This window comes from Phyllobates terribilis, unplaced genomic scaffold (genome assembly GCF_046119375.1).
Source record: "Phyllobates terribilis strain yellow unplaced genomic scaffold, ASM4611937v1 Scaffold_4__5_contigs__length_816908805, whole genome shotgun sequence".
NCBI lineage: Eukaryota > Metazoa > Chordata > Amphibia > Anura > Dendrobatidae > Phyllobates > Phyllobates terribilis.
In genome coordinates, this window is record NW_027362764.1 from 421,615,457 (window position 1) to 421,642,986 (window position 27,530).

Here is a 27,530-nt window from a genome sequence, read left to right on the forward strand (position 1 = left end):
GAGTCTTAAAACTGGAATCTAAGGAGTAAGGTTTCTCCTTCTGGAGAGTGACAAGCCAGCTCTGGTATGTCAGAGTGGGGAGACTTATTCGCCATGCATGCTCCTCTGCAAAATTAAATATGCAAATTGCCTCTTCAGAGAGGAAGAAGACTTGAACTCTAGTGCCACCTATTGTAAATAGCAATCCTAAAAGTCAACATGAACCCTTTAACGAGCCTTGTCATATGACTGTCACTCTTCACAAGGAGAAACCTTGCCCCCTAGAGCCCAGTCTTAAGCCTCTCACCTAGACAAATCAGATCTCATACTTTGCACTGATAAAGGGCAATACCCCGGAACACAATGACTTCAAATTGAGATTCTGATTTGGCTTTTATCTTAAGTCACATGTCAAGGCTCGTTTAAGGGTCGATGTTGACTTTTAGGATTGCTACTTCCAATGGGTGGCACTAGAGGTCTAGTCTTCTTCTCTGACGAGGTTATTTGCATATTTAATTTCCCATAGGAGCATACATGGCATATAAGTCTCCTCGCTCTGAACTGCCAGACCTGGCTTGTCACTCTCCACAAGGAGAAACCTTAGCCCTTAGATCCCAGTCTCACATTTTCTCCCCAAGGGTCAGAGTTGAGTGTTCAGACAGTAGACTGCTTGTTAAGTTATGGATGCTCTGGCTGTGGGTCACAGCTGATTTGTATGGAGGCCCCTGGCGTGCTAGATTGGATGGGTCATCCTGGGTGTACACAAATTCATGATCATTATGACATGTCTCTAGAGCATTACTGGTTCTCATATTATTATATGATACCTTATCAGTATCACACAATGTTACTACACTATCAGGTTTCACATAATCAAAATAACATCATCAGCCGTTTCTACAGTAATATAAGATTTGGCGCAGTTAATTAGGGAAAAAAATTATCTTATCATCATTATGCATTACAACAGACAGTTTGGAGAGTCACCAACAACATACAAGGATGCCAACCATCACGGATCAGTACCTAGTAAGACATTGATGGGAATGCTCTCAATACCCTCACTTATTTTCTTCCCCTCTTTGCACCCCAGTCAAGGTAAACCCATGCCAGAGTTAGGACCAAGTTGATGCCTCTAAATCCGTTAACAGTCAGGGTTTTTCAGAGGATAATATCCTTCGACTAAACCAAGGACAATAGTCATCTTAGCATTGGTGTCTCTAAGACCAAAACTAACAGTTTCACGAACAGTAATTGACTGAAAACTGATACTGGGTTTCACCACTATCCCACCCACAAAAAAACAGCTGGAGAGGAGACAGGAGGCTTGGGTGAGAGTGTGCTATTCTTTTTGACAGGGTAAGAAGTGCTGAAATGTCCCACGTTGTTGCACACAAAACACTTGAGAAATTAAATGCTGACCTACTGGTGGGAGATGGTGCAGGACCCCATGAGGAATGGGAAGCCCGGGGTACGGATGTTCGGTATCAGCTTACCAGCTTGTAAATGCAGGCTATTGCATCTCGGGTGCATGTGACGCGCCCCCTGGGCCGTGGGGTACTCGGTGCCGGGCAGGTCGTTGCTAGGGGAGATGTCACAGTGGGGATGACCCGGTCCATGTCCCAGGGTGGTCAATCCAAAGGGGAATATTATTTACAGGGGATTTATAGTTTTTATGTACAGTTCATGACGCCACCTGTGGTATGCGGCTAAAGGGAGCCGCCGCTGCGGAGCAGGTCCTCTGGAGCGGTTGTTAATGCAGCAGAGTTGGTTTAGCTCTCCACAGGTAGAGCTTAGCTCCAGGGCAGTGTAGATGTTGCTGTTATGGTGTAGTGCAGAGGATGGCGCAGATAATGATCACAGAGGCAGTAAGGTGCAGTCCTCAGGGTTTACTCACGGTTTCTTAGACTTCCAGTTACCAGTACTAGAGTAACTTCCCACGGCGTCCTGTGCTTACTCACGGAGGGGTTCAGCAAACTCCCAGGTCTCTCCGGAGTACGTAACGGGACCCCCTTCTGTGTATTCCTTCTGGCCGTCTCCCTGCACCTCACACCTAGTGTCCCAATCCAGTGACCGCTGACCTTGCCGGGCGATGTCTTCTCTGTCCCCTAGGTCCTCTATGGCCACCTTCTTGGTGAGATAGATGTGTCTTGTGGCTGCAGTACCTGAAATACTGCAGCCTCCGGTTTCCTAGTTGAGGCTTAAAGAACTCTGCTAGTTTAGGGACCGGTCCCCTCTGGGCGACCTGACCCCTCCACCTCCTGGTAGATTCGGGTGTATGGGTGGCCTCCAGCACTACCTGTACCCCTGGGGTCCCTTCCACGTTCCTGGAGCCTTTCTCCTGCTCCTCTCTCTCTTCAGTCTTGGGCCTCTCTGGCTAGGCCCTCCTCCTGAGCAGAGCTCCTACAGAGCTACTTCTCCTCTCAGACTCCACACACTCCCAAGATGGCTTCTCTCTTTATACTATCCCTAACAAGTGCTCCCCTGATTTACTTCCTACACCCACACCCACTGCATGGTTCCCCCTACTTTGGTTCCCCTCACTCCAGCCAGGGACAGGGCTCAGCAGGACAGCGACGCATCTTGCCCCTCCTGCTGGTCTGGAGTAGTGTAGTGTTGGATGCAGGTGTTAGGGTCCCGGTCAGCACTCTATCCTTACCTGAGAGTGAGATACCACACCTCTGGGTGAGATGCAGTACCTCTGTGGCGACTGAACCCGCATAGGCGCCACACATGGCTGGCAATATAGGCATCTGCAATCTGTGCTCCATGCTTGGGCTTACAGTCCATAACATAATGTTGCCCTTCCATGAGGCAAATGTGCAAAATTTGATCTTTAACCATCATGTCTGTCAGGTTCTCAAAGGTGTTAATGTATAATCCTTGGGTCCACTGATGGAGGTTGGTTCTCATCCCATCTACCCAATCACAGTAGCTGTCGTTAGGTCCACACTGGAATGTCCAAAATCTTTTACGGTATTTTTCCTGGGTGAGGTTATATTTCCATATCAAGGCCTGTTTGATGGTTTCATAATCTCCACCCTTGTCTCAGGAGAGAGTTGAAAACATTTCCAGTGCTTTGCCTCTTAACCCTGGTGTCAGGTACCTAGCCCATTGTTCACTGGGCAATTGGTGCTGTCTACAGGTCTTTTCAAATCCTCTTAGGAAAGTGGCCATGTCCCCATCTTTTATATAACAGTAAAGTGCTCCACACAGAGTTTAAATGTGTGGTATCACTAGACTCACTACTCAGTGAGTGCATTCGGAGTAGGGCTACCTCCAACTGGTACACTCTCTACTTGACACTGCAGCTTTTATCTCAGTATGAGCCTGGTGTCTGTGTGGCATTCTGCAAACTCTTACTCTCTTTGGTGATCATGTAAAACAGGCTGCTTATGCATTTGGGGGTCACATTCTCCAATCTGCTGTGGAATTTGAGGCAAGCAAGAGTGCTTTCTGCTCTAGGTGTTGTGTTTACTGCTGGCACCCTCTGGGTTGGCCAGTTTTGGAATCAGATCCTTGGCTGGATATCCTGGCTCCGGGACCACATTGCCTTGGTGTTTGGCATTGTCCTGACCAAGGCACAGATCAACATCTCTCTGTACCTATCCATCCCAAAGAGACCTCTCTATTCACAATAGTGAATCAACACAGCTTTCTCTTGCTTCTTATAAGTGGTTTCCAACTAAACCATTACTTGCCAAATAAAAGACAGGAAAGAAAAACAAGCAAGTGTGTGCGTGTGTGTGTGTGTGTGGGGGGGGGGTGTTTTGCTTAATAAACAACACTAAGCACTAAGTTTGTCCTTGTTAACTGGAGTGCTCCTCGCAAAGACTCTACAAGTCCACAGGTGCAAGGGTTAATATGTTAATAAAAAAATCCATGCACTCTCTGCTCTAATAAAAAGTTATTCCACCTGTGACAGGGTCACTAGTGGGGTATGTGATGGGAGATATGTGTCACCAAGGTTGCTAACTTCCATGATATGAAACCTAGAAGTTTCTCTCTAGCATGTAATGTGCTGAGAGGGATTAATCTGCCATGACAGGGTTGGGTTTTTTGTGAGTGGCTGTAAGAGATGGGTGGGACGGCCACTCGCCATATCTCCACCTCAAGGGTGTGGTTGGGGAAGTTAAATGTCCAGCTGCTGAGTTTTTTTCTCTGTTGTGTGTTTGGAGACAAGGAAGTCTCCAGTCTGTGTGTGTGGAGGCAAGAGAGCTCCACAGAAGTGTTTAGGTGAACTTTGTTGGTATACCTGGAGAGGGCGGAACCCCGATGGCCTATCAACTGTGCTATTAGTTATCTTTTGTTTCATGTTATGCCAGAAAGGCAGTGTTTATTTTGTTGAACCCTGCATTGGTATATGCCGTGTCCTAATAAACCAGCAGATTAACCCAAGAAGCGTTCCTGTGTCTACCTCTGTGAGAGACGCATTACCACACATCACTTGCCATCAACTTTGTCACAAACATAGCCCACTTGATCTGGAGGTGACTATAAAGAGCAACACCACTTCTCACCCTCACTCATCCATTCGACTATCATAATAGGCTGACAAGGAGCTAAGCCACACCATAGCCAGTTCACAAGTCCATTCCACACTTCTTGCTGTAACTGCTCGCCGCTTTGATATGCCAGCGATACACATGCATTGGTGACACACAAGTACACATGCACACCCAATTTTTTCAAGCATCTGATATGTACTCTTCTTGCACTGTGCCATACACTAGGTAACACAACCAGGTTATACTTTCCCTCTTTGAAGTTGTGGGTACATTTAGAGCAGCAAGGAACAAACTTATTAAATTTTAGATTTAATATACAAAAAGATTACAGCGCTTACAAAAAAAAATATAGCAATAAGACACACAAGGCAAAAACAGTGCACAAGGGATAAATAAAGCCCTTACAGGTAGATCCGTGAGTGTTTCTTTGCAGGAGAATCACTTCAGAAATTTGGGCAGTTCTACAATTCACTTTGTGTCTCCTGGATCTGAGTTTTTTTGAGAATATTAAAAAAGGGTCTCATCTACTCAGCTCAACCCTCCTCCTTATGGCTAATTGTATACATGGAGAGATGAAAACAGGACATAATTCCAATTTTTGTCATAAAAAGACTGCCATATTTCCAAGCATACTTTCACCATCCTACTAGACATGACTATGGTATATCCATATTTCGGGTTAATATTACATTTCTGTGGTATCTCAAGGACAAAATTCATTGCCATTGCACCCACAGAAGTGCAATTATCTTCATCTTTGATGTAGCACCTCTTTACTCTTTACTAATGAGGAAGTACACAGTAAAAGTTTGCTCTTCTAGTAACTATTTGCTCATTTATCTACACACAAAGGAGGATGTCACGGGGTTTCCAATTTTGATTTATCTGATCTATAACTCAATCCATAACAGTGATAAACAACATGTTTTTATAGAGTAGTCATCTTATCTTATGTATTGCTAAGTTGTAACAGGTGCATGAATGATGTCACAGGAGTACAAATATAGGCAGTATGACATCAGTGTGTATTATTTCTTGTTCTGGTTAGAAGCTGCAGAGTGTATTATACGCACATACATCTAATTCTTCTAATATGTTCTACAATTCATATGTCTGCCAAATGGGAATTACAAATCTCTTGGGATCCAAACCACATGTTATCTTGTTTTGTTTCCCTCTAATTAATCTCAGGGTTTCTTTTCCATGTCAATTTAATTCCTGTACTACGTAGCTAGTTGTTCTTGAGTGGTCCTTGGTTTGTCTCATCTTTGGAGGAACTGTCTCCGTTTTACACAGGGAATTAAATTTATCAAGACTAGGATTTTATAGGACACAATTGAAAAAATAATCTTTTCACAATAAGATGCAGCAACTTTATTAAGCCTGTTATATAATTTGGCGAATCGTTTAGGATTTCCATGTGGCACAAAATGAATTTTGTTGTGCAAGTGGTCAAACACAACTCTTTTTACAAAACCCCGCCACTTTAAAAAATAATTGGGTGGACCATGCACTACATTTTGTAAGTTTTAATGACAGCAAACTGACATAGTTTGGATTGACTCCGAAACGCGTTGATATTAAACCAGCATTTCTTCATTTCATCGTGGCTTGTCATTTAATCAGCAGCGCAGGATACTTCCATCGCCCTTGGCACATTTAGAGAGAGATTGATGAATTTCACCATTATATCTACCAAATTTCAGTCACAGTCCTCTCCTAGCTACATACACAGTGATAACCAGGACATGCAGTGAAAGGTTTGGAAGAGGGAGAATCTTGGGAGAGTCTAAAAACATGTTATTTTTATTGGTGATTAAATTAATGGCCTACAGTAAACCAGTGAACTGTTTTCTTAAAGGGTTATTCGCATCTTGATAATTTGGTATGGTCAGATTGTGCTCGCAAATACAAGCAATTTTGAAATTTACTGCTTATTAAAATTTTCAGCAGTCGGTGAGATATTAGAACTATTCTTTTCTTTTGTTTATGGCTCATTGCCTTAGAGAGCAAAGACCGCTACTAGACAGCAGTGTTACAGCTGGCCAGGATCCCTGGTGTGTGCTGTTATCTCCTAATCATGGCCAGCTTCAGCGCAGTGCTTACAAGCAAGATAGCAACAGCTGAAAATTTTAGGCTATGTGCACACGATGCAGATTTAATGCGTTTTTGCGGCGGATTTCTGTCGCAAAAATGCATTAAAAACGCTTGTAATAGGTCAGCCATGTACTGCAATGCAAATCCGCATGTGCTGCGCACATCATGCGGAAATTTCCGCTGCGGATTCGCATTGCGGTAAAAACTGCAACAAGACCAATTGTAGTGCGATTCCGCTGCAAAATCGCCACCATTGACTTGCATTGGACCGCATAAGATCCGCATGACTCTACATGTCTTATGCGATTTAATGTGTGGATGGTACCCGGGTCTGGAAAAGAGGAGACTCTCATCCGACCCAGGTACCATCGTACCTACAAGTTAAAACAGAATTATAAAGTTAAAAATAATAAAAAATAATCATACTCACCTCTCTGGCACCCCCGGTGTCCTCCCGGTGACGATGCGCTCTCCTCGGCTCCCAGCGGTGATCTGCAAGGACCTTCGGTGACGTCATTTAGTCAGCTGATGGTCACACGACCATCACCTGACCGCTGACATCATGGAAGGTCCTTTTAAATTACCGGTACCCGCCACGGAGCCAGCAGCGACACCGGGAGCAGACCGAGGCCGCCGGAAAGGTGAGTATAAGGTTATTTTTTATTTTCACGTTCTAATGCTTTTTTTTTACCATTATGTTGGTCGCACAATATGAATCCATGCCGGTTGCATGGATTTATATAATGTGACCACCTTTCAAGCACTTTTCCAAGTGATGCTAAAATCGCTTGGAAAAGAGCATGACGAAAGCATGCGAAATCAGTAAATTGCAAAAGGTCTTGCTTTTACACGCACTATCTGACAAAATCCACCATTAAGATGCAAATAACCCTTTAAGTTTCTAATTTCATGCAAGATGCTCCCAATCCAACAAGCAGCGTGAACTAGTTTAAAAAAGTGGCAAATTTTGTAAACCAGTTCCAAGTTTATGTTATCTAACCCTTATTAACAGGCCTAGAAAGGAGACAGAAATAAAAAATTGATACCTTCTGGGCCGCTTACTCTACTCCATAGTCACATAAGCCCTGTGACCAAACATCAGGTGCTGTTCTACTGCAGAGTTCAGTTTGTCAAATCCGAGCAGAAAAAACACTGTTTTTACTGGCTCTGCCTGCACAAATTGTGAATACTGCAACTATAAAGTTACTGCATGTGAAAACACAAGAGCAAGGCTGGTCTGAGAGGTGGGTATCAATTTTTTTTTTCTCAGCACTCATGTACGGAACATGGTCTGATCATACCACATCTCCTGGGCAGGGGAGGAAGCAAAAGACAATACAGGCATTACAGCACGGGATCACAAATTATTCTTTTTGCGATGTAAAACATTTCACTGCCTGTTTTTAAACAATGTTTTACTTCAAAAAAAAGAATCAGCTGTGATCCCCTGCTGTAATGTCTGTACACTCTTTTGCTTCCTCCCCTACCCAGGAAGGAGGGGTTTGGGTTCCTGGAGAACTGGGCCGACTTCTCAGTTGGCTACAGATTCTACGCTAGGGACGGGCTGCACCTCAATGGGGAGGGTGCAGCTGTGTTGGGGGAGAAAATGACTAGAATGTTGGAGGAGTGTTTAAACTAGAGATTGGGGGGGGGGAGGGTACTCATTTTATAGGTGGGGAAGATAGTGCAGATAGTGACCTGGGCACAAATAAAGAAATTGGGGGTGGGGTTAGAACAGTCAATATAGTAAGAAGGAATAGAGGTACAGAGAGATACATAAAATGCATGTACACTAATGCCAGAAGCCTCACCAACAAAATGGAGGAATTAGAATTAGTTTTGTTGGAAAATAATTTTGACATGGTGGGGATATTTGAGACATGGCTGGACGAGAGCCATGACTGGGCAGTTAATTTACAGGGCTATAGTCTGTTCAGAAATGACCGTACAAACAAGCGAGGGAGGGGTGTGTGTTTATATGTAAAATCATCCTTAAAACCCATCTTGCGTGAGAATATACAGTACAGACCAAAAGTTTGGACACACCTTCTCATTTAAAGATTTTTCTGTATTTCATGACTATGAAAATTGTACATTCACACTGAAGGCATCAGAACTAAGAATTAACACATGTGGAATTATATACTTAACAAAAAAGTGTGAAACAACTGAAAATATGTCTTATATTCTAGGTTCTTCAAAGTAGCCACCTTTTGCTTTGATGACTGCTTAGCACACTCTTGGCATTCTCTTGATGAACTTCAAGAGGTAGTCACCAGAAATGGTCTTCCAACAATCTTGAAGGAGTTCCCAGAGATGCTTAGCACTTTTTGCCCCTTTTGCCTTCACGCTGCAGTCCAGCTCACCCCAAACCATCACAATTGGGTTCAGGTCTGGTGACTGTGGAGGCCAGGTCATCTGGCGTATCACCCCATCACTCTCCTTCTTGGTCAACTAGCCCTTACACAGCCTGGAGGTGTGTTTGGGGTCATTGTCCTGTTGAAAAATAAATGATGGTCCAACTAAACGCAAACCGGATGGAATAGCATGCCGCTGCAAGATGCTGTGGTAGCTATGCTGGTGCAGTATGCCTTCAATTTTGAATAAATCCCCAACAAGGTCACCAGCAAAGCACCTCCACACCATCACACCTCCTCCTCCATGCTTCACGGTGGGAACCAGGCATGTAGAGTCCATCCGTTCACTTTTTCTGCGTCGCACAAAGACAAGGTGGTTGGAACCAAAGATCTCAAATTTGGACTCATCAGACCAAACCACAGATTTCCACTGGTCTACTGTCCATTCCTTGTGTTCTTTAGCCCAAACAAGTCTCTTCTGCTTGTTGCCTGTCCTTAGCAGTGGTTTCCTAGCAGCTATTTTACCATGAAGGCCTGCTGCACAAAGTCTCCTATTAACAGTTGTTGTAGAGATGTGTCTGCTGCTAGAACTCTGTGTGACATTGACCTGGTCTCTAATCTGAGCTGCTGTTAACCTGCGATTTCTGAGGCTGGTGACTCGGATAAACTTATCCTCAGAAGCAGAGGTGACTCTTGGTCTTCCTTTCCTGGGGCGGTCCTCATGTGAGCCAGTTCCTTTGTAGCGCTTGATGGTTTTTGCAACTGCACTTGGGGACACTTTCAAAGTTTGCTCAATTTTTCGGACTGACTGACCTTCATTTCTTAAAGTAATGATGGCCACTCATTTTTCTTTACTTAGAATTTGTATTATGGCAAGAAAAAAGCAGCTAACAGTCTATTCAGTAGGACTATCAGCTGTGTATCCACCTGACCTGCACAACACAACTGATGGTCCCAACCCCGTTTATAAGGCAAGAAATCCCACTTATTAAACCTGATAGGGCACACCTGTGAAGTGAAAACCATTTCCGGTGACTACCTCTTGAAGCTCATCAAGAGAATGCCAAGAGTGTGCAAAGCAGTCATCAAAGCAAAAGGTGGCTACTTTGAAGAACATAGAATATAAGACATATTTTCAGTTGTTTCACACTTTTTTGTTAAGTATATAATTCCACATGTGTTAATTCATAGTTTTGATGCCTTCAGTGTGAATGTACAATTTTCAAAGTCATGAAAATACAGAAAAATCTTTAAATGAGAAGGTGTGTCCAAACTTTTGGTCTGTACTGTATGTGAATCTAATGAAAATGTAGAGTCCCTGTGAGTGGAGATAAGGGGAGGGGAAAAAATAATAAATTACTGACAGGGGTTTGTTATAAGTCTCCAAAAATAATGGAAGCAGAGTAGAATATCCTCATAAAGCAAATAGATGAAGCAGCGACTCAAGGAAAAGTCATTATTATGGGGGACTTCAACTACCCTGAAATACATTGGGGAACAGAAACCTGTAGTTCAAGCAAAGGTAATAGGTTTTTGACAACTGTGAGAGACAATTACCATTCACAACTGGTTAAGGACCCAAAAAGAAGGGGGGCACTGCTAGACCTAATATTAACCAACTGGCCAGACCGACTATCAAATATACGAGTTGGGGGTCACTTGGGTAATAGTGATCACAAAATAATAAGTTTTCAGGTATCCTTTAATAAGATGTGTAGTAGAGAATTTACAAGGACACTAAACCTCAGGAAGGCAAATTTCCAACAGTTGAGAGATGATCCTAGTGCAATAAACTGGGACGATATCCTGAGACAAAACTACACAAAGCAAATGGGAGACATTTATTAGCATCCTGAATAGGACCTGTGCACAATATATACCCTATGGGAATAAACATGCTAGAAATAGGAGGAAACCACTATGGCTAAATAGAGCTGTAAGGGGCGCAATAAGTGACAAAAGGAAAGCATTTAGAGAGCTAAAGCAAGTAGGTAGGGATGAGGCATTAAATAAATACAGACAATTAAATAAATTCTGTAAAAACCAAATCAAGGCAGCAAAGATTGAGACAGAGAGAATCATTGCCAGAGAAAGTAAACATAATCCCAAAATATTCTTTAACTACATAAATTGTAAAAAACTAAAAAATTATAGTGTTGGCCCCCTTAAAATAGTCTGGGTGAAATTGTAGATGAGGAAAAAGCCAATATGCTAAATGATTTTTTTTCAACAGTATTTACACAAGAAAATCGCATGACAGAAAACATGATTAGTGATGACAAAAATTCTCCATTAAATGTCACTTGCTTAACCCAGCAGGAAGTACGGCGGCGTCTAAAAATCACTAAAGTTGACAAATCTCCGGGCCCGGATGGGATACACCCACGAGTACTGCAGGAATTAAGTAAAGTCATAGATAGACCATTATTTTTAATCTTTAAAGATTCCATAATAACAGGGTCTGTACCACATGACTGGCGTATAACAAATGTGGTGCCAATATTCAAGAAGGGGACAAAAACCAAACTTGGAAATTATAGGCCAGTAAGCTTAACCTCTACTGTGGGTAAAATCCTGGAGGGTTTCCTAAGAGATGCTATACTAGAGTATCTGAAAAATAACCTCATGACCAAATATCAACATGGGTTTACGAGGGACCTTTCCTGTCAAACTAATCTGATCACCTTTTATGAGGAGGCAAGTTCCGGACTGGACCAAGGAAATGCAGTGGATGTTGTGTATATGGACTTTTCAAAAGCTTTTGATACGGTTCCACAAAAAAAGTTGATACATAAAATGAGAACAATGGGGATAGGGGAAAATATATGTATGTGGGTTAAGAACTGTCTCAGCGATAGGAAACAAAGGGTGGTTATTAATGGAACACACTCAGACTGAGTCTCAGTTAACAGTGGGGTACCACAAGGGTCAGTATTGGGCCCGCTTCTTTTTAACATATTTATTAATGACCTTGTAGGGGGCATACAGAGTAGTATTTCAATATTTGCAGATGACATTAAACTCTGCAGGGTAATCAATATAGAGGAGGACAATTTTATATTACTGGAGGATCTATGTAAACTAGAAGCTTGGGCTCATAAATGGCAAATGAGCTTTAATGGGGATAAATGTAAGGTAATGCACTTGGGCAGAGGAAATAAAATGTATAATTATATGCTTAATTGTAAAACACTGGGCAAAACTGTAACTGAAAAAGACCTAGGTGTATTGGTGGACGACAAGCTCACGTTTGGTGGCCAGTGTCAGGCAGCTGCTGCAAAGGCAAATAAAATAATGGGATGCATTAAAAGAGGCATAGATGCTCATGAGGAGAACATAATTTTACCTCTATACAAGTCACTAGTGCGACCACACTTAGAATACTGTGTACAGTTCTGGTCTCCGGTGTATAAGAAAGACATAGCTGAACTAGAGAGGGTGCAGAGAAGAGCGACCAAGGTTATTAGAGGACTGGGGGGTCTGCAATATCAAGACAGGTTATTACACTTGGGGTTATTTACTGTGGAAAAAAGAAGGCTTAGAGGTGATCTTATTACTATGTACAAGTATATGAGGGGACAGTACAAAGACCTTTCTACTGATCTTTTTACTCTGAGGCCTGAGACAGGGACAAGGGGGCATCTTTTACGTCTGGAGGAAAGAAGGTTTAATCATAATCACAGACGTGGATTCTTTACTGTAAGAGCAGTGAGACTATGGAACTCTCAGCTGCATGATGTTGTAATGAGTGATTCACTACTAAAATTTAAGAAGGGCATGGATGCCTTTCTTGAAAAGTATAATATTACAGGTTATATATACTAGATTCCTTGATAGGGCGTTGATCCAGGGAACTAGTCTGATTGTCGTATGGAGTCAAGAAGGAATTTTTTCCCCAATGTGGAGCTTAGTGTTTGCCACATAGGTTTTTTTTTTGCCTTCCTCTGGATCAACATGTTAGGCTATGGGTTGAACTAGATGGACTTAGTCTTCCTTCAACCGTAAAAACTATGTTACTATGTTACCCATGTGTACACTACTACTGCCAGACTTTCTCACAGCATAATAATCTTAATGAAACACATCTGTATATTGGCCAAATGAAAGATTGTCACCCACAGTGACAAACCACAAACCTCTTCAGCTGGGATTTTTTTCTTCATCCACAACCAAACACAAAGAAGTATTAATTATGTCTTTCCATTTGCGTTAGGGTGCGCTCCTTTGTATACTATACAATCCATCTGTGCACCGTTATGGTAATACTGTACTAAACTATGCATTTATGTGCAGTGATTGTGCCAGTACAAATGCCTGCCATTCAAAAAGTTACAAATGCAGGAAATGCCTGGGGTTCAAGAATACTATAGAAATTTTTAATCAAATTAAAAGTGCAAATAAGTAAATTGATATCTTTCTCCCAGGTAAAAGCAAGGCTACACATGAATGTATACACATAGACCTGATTACTTAAAAAAGGAGAAGAAAGTCAGGCATATACTTTCTGCAGATCTTGCAGATCACTTCTCCGAAAAAGTGAAATGTGCATTTGATCCCCCCCAAAAATGTATGTCTAAAGTGAGCAGAGACGACATTGGTAGCGCTTAGACAAAGCAGCTGGAAAACATTACTTCCACCCTTTCTCTCCAGGGGTTTTGTCTATCGCTGCCTGGAAGGAATGCAGTCAGGATCTGTGCATTATATTTAGGAATTGTGGGATATATAATCACCTCAGAAACTTTTTTTGGCATGGTTTTGCTTTTATTCTCTTAGTAGACCACTGAAATATCTCGCTCCAAATTTGGTATATGAAATTAATATACAGGACTAAGCAGATACTAGCCAAGGTAGAATGCAGAGTACTTTTCCATGCTGTAAATCATGACTACTTTTACATACAGTTTGTCCACTTCTCTTCAGGCTGCACTTACCAAGGTCATCTACTTTTAGAAGAGGTGATTTTTTATTTTCTTTGTTCCCAAAATGCTTGTATGTGAAAGTGAATTCAGTAATTCCTGCTCACATACAGTAGTAGTAATGGTGGAGAATGTTTTAGATGGGCTTATTATTTCTTCAGCTTTAGGCTCTTTTCACACTTCCACCGTGGCTTCTGTTCTTAAGGGGCTTCTATTTCCAAAATTTACAATTGATGACCTATTCTTTGTACAGGCTGCCAATATTGGTGGAATTTTAACCTAATAGTAGTACAAAAAAATAGTAGTTACTCACCCATCCACGTTTGGAATCCGCTGCACGAATGTAGCAGCTGGCAATGCTATATATAGTAAAAGTCCAAAGTTTTAAAAAATCCGCCATCAAGGATAAAAAATTTCTTCCTTTAATAGAAACTTACAATATAAAATCCATTGTGCAGTACACAATAAAACCGTGATAACAGCTTTGCTAGATCTACTAACATTTCAAAAACTATTACAAAGAGCAAATACAAGTATATGGAACGAGGCTGCGCCCACTAAAAGGGCTCTGGCCGGGAGTATGCATATTGCATACATCACCGCGTTCTCGGCTCCGAAACCAGCGACTCCTCAGCTCTGGCCGGGAGTATGCATATTGCATACATCACCGCGTTCTCGGCTCCGAAACCAGCGACTCCTCAGCTCTGGCCGGGAGTATGCATATTGCATACATCACCGCGTTCCCAGCTCAGAAACCAGGGAATCCTCAGCTCTGGCCGGGAATATGCATATTGCATACATCACCGCGTTCCCAGCTCAGAAACCAGCGAATCCTCAGCTCTGGCCGGGAGTATGCATATTGCATACATCACCGCGTTCCCAGCTCAGAAACCAGCGAATCCTCAGCTCTGGCCGGGAGTATGCATACTGCATACATCACCGCGTTCCCAGCTCAGAAACCAGCGAATCCTCAGTTCTGGCCGGGAGTATGCATATTGCATACATCACCGCGTTCCCAGCTCAGAAACCAGCGACTCCTCAGCTCTGGCCGGGAGTATGCATATTGCATACATCACCGCGTTCCCGGCTCAGAAACTAGCGACTCCTCAGCTCTGGCCGGGAGTATGCATATTGCATACATCACCGCGTTCCCAGCTCAGAAACCAGCGAATCCTCAGTTCTGGCCGGGAGTATGCATATTGCATACATCACCGCGTTCCCAGCTCAGAAACCAGCGACTCCTCAGCTCTGGCCGGGAGTATGCATATTGCATACATCACCGCGTTCCCGGCTCAGAAACTAGCGACTCCTCAGCTCTGGCCGGGAGTATGCATATTGCATACATCACCGCGTTCCCAGCTCAGAAACCAGCGAATCCTCAGCTCTGGCCGGGAGTATGCATATTGCATACATCACCGCGTTCCCAGCTTAGAAACCAGCGAATCCTCAGCTCTGGCCGGGAGTATGCATATTGCATACATCACCGCGTTCCCAGCTCAGAAACCAGCGAATCCTCAGCTCTGGCCTGTAGTATGCATATTGCATACATCACCGCGTTCCCGGCTCAGAAACTAGCGACTCCCCAGCTCTGGCCGGGAGTATGCATATTGCATACATCACTGCGCTCCCAGCTCAGAAACTAGCGACTCCTCAGCTCTGGCTGGGAGTATGCATACATCACCGCGTTCCCGGCTCAGAAACTAACGACTCCTCAGCTCTGGCCGGGAGTATGCATATTGCATACATCACCGCGCTCCCAGCTCAGAAACCAGCGACTCCTCAGCTCTGGCCGGGAGTATGCATATTGCATAAAATACCGTGTTCCCGGCTCAGAAACCAGCGACTCCTCAGCTCTGGCCGGGAGTATGCATATTGCATACATCACCGCGTTCCCAGCTCAGAAACCAGTGAATCCTCAGCTCTGGCCGGGAGTATGCATATTGCATACATCACCGCGCTCCCAGTTCAGAAACCAGCGACTCCTCAGCTCTGGCCGGGAATATGCATATTGCATACATCACCGCGTTCCCAGCTCAGAAACCAGTGAATCCTCAGCTCTGGCCGGGAGTATGCATATTGCATACATCACCGCGTTCCCAGCTCAGAAACTAGCGACTCCTCAGCTCTGGCCGGGAGTATGCATATTGCATACATCACCGCGTTCCCAGCTCAGAAACCAGCGACTCCTCAGCTCTGGCCGGGAGTATGCATATTGCATACATCACCGCGTTCCCAGCTCAGAAACCAGCGACTCCTCAGCTCTGGCCGGGAGTATGCATATTGCATACATCACCGCGTTCCCGGCTCAGAAACTAGCGACTCCTCAGCTCTGGCCGGGAGTATGCATATTGCATACATCACCGGGTTCCCGACTCAGAAACCAGCGACTCCTCAGCTCTGGCCGGGAGTATGCATATTGCATACATTACAGTGTTCCCGGCTCAGAAACCGGCGACTCCTCAGCTCTGGCCGGGAGTATGCATATTGCATACATCACCGGGTTCCCGGCTCAGAAACCAGCGAATCCTCAGCTCTGGCTGGGAGTATGCATATTGCATACATCACCGCGTTTCTGGCTCATAAACCAGCGAATCCTCGCAGCACACAGTGCTTGCGCTGGGGGGGGGGATTCAGAGGTCTGAAGTTACACAGAGTGACTGCAAACTTTTCATTTTAGACCAAACAACCCCTTTAAAGACTGCCTATTGTGAAAAATTACTCCGCCTTTTTTTAATGTAATATACTACTGGTAAAAAAAACTAAATTCTAAATATAAGTAGTTAAAAAATCATTAAGGAAAGGGATTTTATTACAATAGGGATATACGAATAATATGCTAATCCGACTATCAGTAAAAAGCTATGTCACTCCACATCAAGGAAGAGCGCGGTTTCACTACTCCGAGCAGACATCATGTTTAGTGCTGTAGAGTGAGTGTGCGCTGCTCCCAAGGACATATGACTACTTTATTGGAAGATTTTTCCTTGCATGTCTGCAGCTTTACTATCTACCATAGTCACACTGGTCTGTGCTGATAGGAGTGACAACACTCAGATCAGAGCATAGACCAGTGTGATAGTGATAGCTAATGAAGCTGCAAAGTGTCCCAGGCAGCTATAATAATATACTTATCGATGACTTGCCAGATCTCACTGTTTGGTGAGGAGAGAGATACCAGGAAGTGCTCCTATACGCATGGCTCCTGGGAACATCACTGCACTTTTTTTGTAGACTGCTCACCACCACTCCACCAGCCATAAGTATATTCTTACAGTTGTCCCTGCCTGTCAGCAGCTTCATTATCTATCACTATCACACTGGTGACTAGTGATATATTAGATAGAATTATCAGTGAGATACACTTGGAAAAATAAGTATTTGATACACTGCCGATTTTGCAAGTTTTCCCACCTACAAAGAAGGTAGGTACACTTCATAGGTACACTTCAACTGTGAAAGACAGAATATAAAAAACAGAAAATCACATTGTATGTTGCAGACAGACAGAGAAAAATCTTCAGCGTGCTTCTGGTATCTCTGCATGTGCATGAGCATTAAAAGCATGCATGGTGCAGCGAGAAGCCATGCCATCCAGAAGATGGTAGTGCACTTCAATTGGACGTATATAAAACAAAGGTTTTTAGGTAGATACTGACTTTCAAAACAGTCAGTATCTATCTAAAGTAAGTAAATGCACACATTTAATCATATTTTTTAATAAAAATAGATTTTTTGTGATAGGTACTCTTTCAATGCAATGCTTTAGGTCCCTTAGGTCTTAATGAGAAAAAATATTTTTCATCCTTTTTATAAGATAATAATTGTAATAAATAGTATATAATGGTAAATTAAAATCTGTATATACTTTAATCAATGTATTTAATTAGTAATATATAGCCTAAACAAAGACAAGTCTTCTAAGGGGATACGTTATGTATCTTTAGTGGAATTCAGATGTTTTAAATGTGCTTATAAGAATGCATATTTTATTGCCATTGAAATGAGATTTTTAATTATAAAGGGGAGGAATGGAGCTGTTCCCATGAGGCTTTGAGAAAGTCTGTATGCACGCAAAATGGCATTTTTCATGTGGGTTCACTGATCTTTTTGCTTCTTTTAACTTACTTATGTTGAAGAAATAAAATTGGATTTTATGACACAGTGCCGCTGTTACGCATCTTTTTGGACTGTGACAATTTATCTACGCTGATCACCATCATTGTTTTATGATATTGGTCAATATAAAATATCTGAGTCAGATCACTTTGAAATTCCCATACCAGCTGCTGAGTGAGTGTCGCTTTGAGGCTGGAATCGGCAGTGCTTTTTGTATGTGAGATAAAGCCTACATGTTTGGGTCAGAGTATGTCACAGTACAGACAGTGAAATACATTAGACTGAAATTGGTCTTTAAAAATGACAAGGATTAGAAAAAATGTATTTTTTTACCTACTATAACTCTGGTGGGTGTGGACTCACTGCATTACCAGCCTAGCTTACCCTGGCGGGGCGTAACTAAGTGACTACTGGTATTCATTAGAAGGTCTGATGGTGAATATAGGCTTGGCCACAGATAGTCACCAGTTACCACTCCAGAGCTGTCTACAGCAGCTGACTGGAGGGTCAGGAACATGGGTAGGAGGTACAGGAGGAAGGAAGGCAAAGACGTGGTCAGAGCATCAGGGTTCAAGGCAGGCAGCACAGAATCCGATTACAAAGCTGAGGTCAGGAGCGGAGAGCTCAGACAGGTCGGGTATACAAGCTGGGTCGACAAACTAACTAGGAAACAATGCTCAGGCAAGGAGTGGTGAGAGGAGCTGCCTAATAAACCCCCTGCTGCCTAGGGATAGGCTGGGGAAGTTAAACCCTGAAGGTCACAGCAGGGTTAAGTTCCTGCAGGGTCTGGTTGTGCCTCCCTATAGCCAGGTGGAGACAGCAGGGATATGCAGCAGAGTTGGAAGAGCAGCATGAGGTCTCAGTGCGGCGGCCTGACACGAGATGGAGTAGAGCGTTGAACGAAGTGATTAGCACGTCACTAGGAACACATGTGCGTTACCACCATAACACCTACAAACCGTGCTACTTTAGTTCATTGGCTTTATATCATGAGCTGTGTACATAAGTCACAAGCCCAAGAGGTAATTTTTTCAGATAAAAAAGCAACAACTTTTTTCCCTAATCCTGAAAACCAATTTCATTCATTATTTATTATTATATGCAAGTAAGTAGAACAAAAGTGCATGCATGTCATGTACGCTATTTTAAGCATAGGCTTTTCATCATTCCTCTTCTCAAATTTGCTTTCAATTGCATGCCACACAGCCGCATGTGACTTGCAAGCCACAGGTTGGGGACTCCTGAGAAAATGTGTCATAAACAATCATGGGACTGCTGCTAATCGCTATGAGTTTCAGGGATTAGAAACCCACTAACAATGCACTGACAACCTCTCCTAAGGACATAGCATCAACTGGAAATCCTGAAGAACTGAATCTTAATGGATTCTACCGATTTGGCTGCCTGTACACCTATAAATTGGAAGAAAAAGCATTATATGCTTTTTATCCCAGTAGCTCCCAGCGTCCTTATTCGCCCTGCATTTAGGCACTCTATAAAGTGATTTTTGCTCTGGTATTACAGAGAGTGCCAGAGGGCATATTGATAGGGTTTATCTAATGCAGATATTCAAAAACTTACTGCATGACACTTAAAAGCTCCCATACACATTACACTAAAATTGGCCAAAGCTGCCAATATCAGTGCGATTGGCTGACAGTCTAATGGGTATTAGGTATTTCTGAATGAGAGAAGAGGTGGATTCGGCCTGGTGAATTTCAACCGATCCTTTTTTTTCCCTGGAGATAAGCCTCTGCGAGAGGAATCTGGCAGAAGCTCTTTGATAGAGAACACAGGAGGGCCCAACTGAGCCAAACATTCTTCTTTATGAGGGACATCTCGAGAAGTAAAGGAAATAACACAGGGTGCTCCATAGTGCAAAATCTCTGGTTAAGGCTTAGCAGTCGCACAAACACGTGTACTTAAGGTAGCATGCTCACCTGTTAGAGCTGGCCGTCTTCTGGTAGTGGCCGCCAGATGTGTAGTACCCGGCTGCGGCCACTATCAGAAAACGGAGCAGCTCTTCATGTGAGTTCTTCCGCCGATAACAGCTAATTGGCGGGAGGTGCCTAGATTTCGGACCCCGGACGATCAGACATTGATGACTTATCCTAAGGATGTCATCAATGAAAATGAATTGGTTAACCGCTTTAAGGCCTTAACATTTCAGCAGCTACTGATCCCGTACATACAAATTAGGATGGGCACTACTGTCTCATTGGAATGTACTTAAAGGAATTGGCCACTACTTTTTATGATTGCCCCAATCGATGGACCCTGTGCCCCTAATTGTTTTTCTAATTACCTCCTGCTGTCCTTCTTGCCTATGAACAGCGCTACCGCTGGCCACTCACAGGCATCACGTGACCCGCCGCTGATGTCACGTCAAGTGAGGAACTTGACGTGACATCAGCGGATGTCAGAGCCGGCTGCAGCCGGGAGTCATGTAATGCCTGTGAGCAGCCAGTGATGGCTCCGCTCCCAGGCAAGAAGGACAGCAGGAGATAATTAGAAAAACACTTAGGGGCACAGGGTCCATCGATTGGGGCAATCATAAAAAGTAGTGGTGAACTTCTTTAAGAAAGGGAACCTGTCACCATGAGAATGCAGTGGAATCTGCAGGCCCCATGTTATAGAGCAGGGGGAGCTCAGAAGATTGATATATAGTTATATGAGAAAAGACTCAATATAACCTGTGATTTAATCTGTTAATCCTCTGCTCTTTCTGGGGTTTTTGGTCCAGTCGGCAGTCCTATCAGTGATTGACAGCTGTCTCTGTATGTACACTAATACAAAGAAAACTGTCAGTCACTGATAGGACCGCCCACTGGACCTAAAAATCGCAGAAAGAGCAGAGGTTTAAATGATTAAATCACAGGTTATACTGAGTCTTTTCTCACAAAATTACATATCAATCTACGGAGCTTCTCCTATTCTATAACATGGGGCCTGAAGATTCTACTGCACATTCATGGTGTCAGGTTCCCTTTAAGGAAAAAGTAAAAAGTGGGAATAAAAGTGCTGTTGAATTAGAGAATCAGTCCTGGCAGGGTACAGTTTACCACTTCTATTGTATAAACAAAATCAGGTTACAAGGCTACACATTTCAGCGTTGTACTAACACCTTTCTCAGGGCAGTCATCTTGCTGCAGCGTGTAGATTTTTAACCTAATTTTGTTCATTCAATAAAAGTGGTGAACTATACTCTGGACTGATTCGCTACTTCAGCAGCACTTTTATTCTTATTCCCATATTTTTTACTTTTTTCTTAACTACATATGTATGGGGAGTCAGGAGAGATCGCTGGCGGATAAACATTCGTTTGGCCAACAGCGATCTAATATGTATGGGAGCCTTAATATATAATGTATGTAGTAATGTTTCCTGAGACTAAACACCATAAAAAGTGTCATAGTTATAGCCAAATTTACATCTAGCAGTAGCACTTATAGGGCAGCTACACCCTTATTTATAAACACGATTGCTACAAAGTAGCTATAAAAACTGTATACTGGCGGTTAAAATGTATCATTGGACACCACAGAAATCACCTCCTGAACTAGAAGCCTAGCCACCTACAACATAGGTGACTGATGTGCAACTGCAATGGCTTTTTTAACTGCAGAAGCGGGAACTTTCAGCATACAATAAGACCTGGATCCAAATATAGATAATGCTAAAAAGGGGTGAAATAAAAAGAAAAGGTAAAAGGTAAGACTTAACTCACAACCCTTCTATTAGCATCACACAGATGTATATAATTGTGGCTTTTTAATAGACAAAGTTTAGCATGAACACTTTTTTTATTAAATGACCTAATTCAGAATTGTACCATAATACCTTTCCAGGACATTATTTTGTCAATTTTGCGCTCCTGGAGTTGTCCTGGGCAGCTGCACGTTTGGTCTGGCCATAAACTCACTGAACATGGCAGGGTATGATAATTCCCCACCCGGCAGTCTGGGTTTGGTTCCTGCTAGAATTTTTTCAGTTCAATTGTATATCGCCAAGTGCAGATTTGGATGAATTAAAATTAATGTTTTGGGCCTAACTTTCATGGTGTGGGTTGCTTAGCTCCAGTGCAAAGAAACAATAATGTTACAGCATACAATGACATGCTAGAGATTAATGAAGTTTCTATTTTATGACAGCAATTTCAATAAGCCCATTTCCTGAATAAGTACACCAATTACCCTGTGCAAAAAGCAAGATCAATAAAAATAGGTTTGCAAAAGTTTAATTTCCTACACAAAAAACACACAGCACAAAACAGAACACTATGCTGGGAAATTAAAACTGGTGCACAATTATCAAGGGAGGACAGAAGCTTCAAGCCTCCCTTTAGCCTTGGTTTTTGATATGCTAGAACCAATTTATGTAATGCTTGTAAATGCAAATCTGTCTGGCCATGTAATGTTCATTAAGAAGAATAAATAGATAAGAAGCAGCAAGAATCCTGTCAGCCTAACATATCACCACATTGGTTATGACCAATATACTGGAGGATTACTAGACTTGTGTTTTCTTCAGAACCTTGTCCTTTACTCCTACAGTAATCACAAACTGAAGAAAGCAAACAACTTTTTGCATATGTGCCCCCTGGTGTTTTTTTGGTTCCAATGAAAAAAGTGCCTCTGTGTATGGAGACTTCATACTGAACACACTACACCAAACTGCCAACTCCTACCCCAGAATCAATATCCCTCAACACTTTCAGGTTCCTTGTCCCTAAATTTCATCCCATTTTTCCTCCTAGATGCTGTCCTTCAATCACTCCCAAGATTCCTGTCACTCTATCACCTCTCAGATTTCCAGTACTTCTCTGTCCCTTGATCACTACCGAGACAAGCTGTCCAACTATCAGCCTCCAGCTTCCTGTCCTCCTGTCATACCCCAGATTACATCCCTATCATACCACAGATTACCTGTCCTCCTGCCCCCCCATCAGATTCCCTGCCTCACCCAGATTTTCAGTCCTTCTGTCTGCCCCCTCCAAATTCACTGCACCATCATCCCCCACATTCTGTCCTCTCCCAGATACCGTCATGCCCAAGATTCCTTGTCCCTGTCATCCCCTAGATAACCTGTCCCTGTCATGCCCAAGATTCCCTGCCATTCCCCTGATTACCTGCCATTCCCCAGATTCCCTGTCACCACTGGATTCTCTCTCCTTGCCATGCTCCAGATTCCCTGTCATTCCCTAGATAACCTCTCCGTCATGCCCCAGATTCCCTGTCATTCATCTGATTACCTGCCATCCCTCAGATTCTCTGTCACCCACCGGATTCTCTGTCCTTGCCATGCCCAAGATTCCCTATCATCACACAAATTTCCTGTCATCTATCAGATTCCCTGTCATCCCCTAGATTCCCTGTCATCCCCCAGATTCCCTGTCATCTCCCAGATTGCTTATCATCACACAAATTCCCTGTCATCACACAGATTCCCTGTCATCTTCTAGATTCCATCATCCCAGATTCCCTGTCATCCCCCAGATTCCCTGTCATTTTCTAGATTCCGTCATCTCCCAGACTCCCTGCCATCCCCCAGATTCCCTGTCATCTTCTAGATTCCCTTTCATCCCCCAGATTCCGTCATCTTCTAGATTCCGTCATCCTCCAGATTCCCTGCCATCCCCCAGATTCCCTGTCATCTTCTAGATTCCCTTTCATCCCCCAGATTCCGTCATCTTCTAGATTCCGTCATCCTCCAGATTCCCCGTCATCTTCTAGATTCCCTGTCATCCCCCAGATTCCGTCATCTCCCAGATTCCCTGTCATCTTCTAGATTAAGTCATACTCCAGATTAGCTGTCATCCCCCAGATTCCGTCATCTCCCAGATTCCCTGTCATCCCCAGATTCGCTGTCATCCCCCAGATTCCCTGTCATCTTCTGATTCTGTCATTCCCCAGATTCCGTCATCTCCCAGATTCCCTGTCATGTTCTAGATTCCCCGTCATCTCCCAGATTCCCTGTCATCCCCAAATTCCCTGTCATCCTCCAGATTCCCTGTCATCTTCTGATTCTGTCATTCCCCAGATTCCGTCATCTCCCAGATTCCCTGTCATGTTCTAGATTCCCCGTCATCTCCCAGATTCCCTGTCATCCCCAAATTCCCTGTCATCCTCCAGATTCCCTGTCATCTTCTGATTCTGTCATTCCCCAGATTCCGTCATCTCCCAGATTCCCTGTCATGTTCTAGATTCCCCGTCATCTCCCAGATTCCCTGTCATCTTCTGATTCCGTCATCCCCCAGATTCCGTCATCTCCCAGATTCCCTGTCATGTTCTAGATTCCCTGTCATCTCCCAGATTCCCTGTCATCCCCAGATTCCCTGTCATCCCCCAGATTCCCTGTCATCTTCTGATTCTGTCATTCCCCAGATTCCGTCATCTCCCAGATTCCCTGTCATGTTCTAGATTCCCTGCCATCTCCCAGATTCCCTGTCATCCCCAGATTCCCTGTCATCCCCCAGATTCCCTGTCATCTTCTGATTCTGTCATTCCCCAGATTCCGTCATCTCCCAGATTCCCTGTCATGTTCTAGATTCCCTGTCATCTCCCAGATTCCCTGCCATCACCCAGATTCCCTGTCATCACCCAGATTCCCTGTCATCTTCCAACTTCCCAATCATCTCCCAGATTCCCTGTCCCTCTGTCCCACCTCTAGATTCTCTTTCCCTATCATTCCCCAGATTTCTTGTCCTTCTGTCACTCCTCGGATTCTGTCTCCCTCAGATACCCTGTCCCCCCAAATTCCCTGTCCTTTTGTGTCTTCAACATCCCGTCCCGCCACCCCCGGATCCCATGTCTCTCCTTTTATATGACACACGGAAACATATCTGATATACGAAGTACAAAGTAATAAACTTAAGTTCTGCTGGTAAATTCTCGCTCTTCTTGGCACTGTTACTGTCTAACCTCGGATTTCTTGAGCCTCTTTTATTCTCTTTCAGGAGTTCCTCCTCTAATAGATACACTCTGCTTGTTAATTTGGGGCTCAAGAAGGACAACTTCCAGCCATCAGCTATAAAGGAGAACGGTAGTGCAGGTCCAGCTATGGGAGTAGTATGTACATTAAGAATTTTGGAGGGAGCACTTACATATCATTGCTATGGGGGCTCCTCAGTTATGGGATTTGTCACTAGGACCTTCACAGTGTGACAGGAGGCAGCCAGCTCACTGTCAGCTACAGGGTTACAGGTCTGTCTGGGCTGAGTGACCCCTCGAACAGAGCCTGCCCTTCCTGGAGCACAAACAATGGGCTGAATGAACTTTATACAGTCCACACTCTACAGAACAATAGTACAGAGAGGAAGAGCCCCCGCCCGTCCTCAGCTCCAGGGAGCACTCACTCACCCTCACGGCCATAGAACCCCAGCCCGTCTCCAGCTCTGGGGAGCACTCACTCACCCTCACTGCCATAGAGCCCCAGCCCGTCTCCAGCTCTGGGGAGCACTCACTCACCCTCACTGCCATAGAGCCCCAGCCTATCCCCAGCTCTGGGGAGCACTCACCCTCACTGCCATAGAGCCCCTGTCTAGAGCTCCGGGGAGCACTCACTCACCCTCACTGCCATAGAGCCCCAGCCTATCCCCAGCTCTGGGGAGCACTCACCCTCACTGCCATAGAGCTCCTGTCCTCAGCTCCGGGGAGCACTCACTCACCCTCACTGCCATAGAGCCCCAGCCCATCTCCAGCTCTGGGGAGCACTCACTCACCCTCATTGTCATAGAGCCCCTGTCCTCAGCTCTGGGGAGCACTCACTCACCCTCACTGCCATAGAGCCCTTATCCTCAGCTCTGGGGAGCACTCACTCACCCTCACTGTCATAGAGCCCCTGTCCTCAGCTCTGGGGAGCACTCACTCACCCTCACTGCCATAGAGCCCTTATCCTCAGCTCTGGGGAGCACTCACTCACCCTCACTGTCATAGAGTCCTGTCCTCAGCTCCGGGGAGCACTCACTCACCCTCACTGTCATAGAGCCCCTGTCCTCAGCTCTGGGGAGCACTCACTCACCCTCACTGCCATAGAGCCCTTATCCTCAGCTCTGGGGAGCACTCACTCACCCTCACTGTCATAGAGTCCTGTCCTCAGCTCCGGGGAGCACTCACTCACCCTCACTGTCATAGAGTCCCTGTCCTCAGCTCCGGGGAGCACTCACTCACCCTCACTGATATAGAGTCCCTGTCCTCAGCTTGAGGGAGCACTCACTCACCCTCACTGCCATAGAGCCCTTATCCTCAGCTCTGGGGAGCACTCACTCACCCTCACTGTCATAGAGTCCTGTCCTCAGCTCCGGGGAGCACTCACTCACCCTCACTGTTATAGAGTCCCTGTCCTCAGCTCCGGGGAGCACTCACTCACCCTCACTGATATAGAGTCCCTGTCCTCAGCTTGAGGGAGCACTCACTCACCCTCACTGCCATAGAGCCCTTATCCTCAGCTCTGGGGAGCACTCACTCACCCTCACTGTCATAGAGTCCTGTCCTCAGCTCCGGGGAGCACTCACTCACCCTCACTGTCATAGAGTCCCTGTCCTCACCTCCGGGGAGCACTCACTCACCCTCACTGATATAGAGTCCCTGTCCTCAGCTTGAGGGAGCACTCACTCACCCTCACTGTCATAGAGCCCCTGCCCGTCCTCAGCTCCGGGGAGCACTCACTCACCCTCACTGCCATAGAGTCCCTGCCCTTAGCTCCGGGGAACACTCACTCACCCTCACTGCCGTACTTGCCATTGTTCGCTCCCATCCTGTAGACTTCATGCTCTCATCCCACAGACATTCAGCATTTCCATCGGGCAGAGCAGAGAGCGCCCTCCACAGGCGGAGACAATACAAAGCTGCTCCATCCCTCAGCAGACCCAGGCCATTCCAATAATCCAGTCAGGGCGGCGTTCACATCCACAGCGGCAGATACTTGTTGCTTGTCCTGCGGCTCAGAGATGCCGGCAGCTCTCCCTCCAGAGCAGACACTGCACGGTCCCAGCATCCATCCTCTGTGGAGAAATGTGGGAGGACCGGCAGGCTGCAGTCCTCCCTCCTCTCCTCCCAGCCTCACGTCAGGCGTCCATATTACCTCACCCTGTACCTCAGCAGCTCTGCCCGGCACACATTACTGATTCGGGGAGGAGAGGACGAGGGTCTCTGGGGTATGGCCGGCTATGTGCTCCGAGCCTGGGGAGGGGAGAGGGAAACACCCGGCATGTTTATAGCCTGGAAGCCGGCCAAGTCTACCCGTAGTCACACATACATCCCACATCATGGCTGCAAGTCAGCTCTGACCGAAATGCCTAGGAGTCAGCACTGCCGAGTACACGGCTCTCCTCCTTTCCATTGGCACAGGCTGTTCTGCCCCTGGAAAAGCTGGGTTATCCGGGGAGGATAGAGAAAGGGGGAGATAGATGATACATATGTGATATGCTCAAAAAAATAAAGAGAACACTTAACAGAATGTAACTCCAAGTAAATGAAACTTCTGTGAAATCAAACTGTCCACTTAGGAAGCAACACTGATTGACAATCAATTTCACATGCTGTTGTGCAAATGGAATA

The 27,530-nt window shown here is 44.6% G+C and overlaps 1 protein-coding gene across 2 annotated transcripts in view; it reads right to left on the reverse strand.

The window, feature by feature from the left end:
* Nucleotides 1–27,007, reverse strand: part of FBXL7 (F-box and leucine rich repeat protein 7) — a 305,779-nt gene extending 278,772 nt beyond the window's left edge. Inside the window, exon 1 of one of the 2 annotated variants that reach the window (XM_073676643.1) lies at nucleotides 26,712–27,007. In XM_073676643.1, the coding sequence (XP_073532744.1) occupies nucleotides 26,712–26,727 (16 nt within the window). In that variant the 5' untranslated portion in view covers nucleotides 26,728–27,007. Of the gene's footprint in view, nucleotides 1–26,693 lie in introns of both variants that reach the window. The other variant, XM_073676642.1, reaches the window with a different exon arrangement.
* Nucleotides 27,008–27,530: the final 523 nt, after the last annotated feature.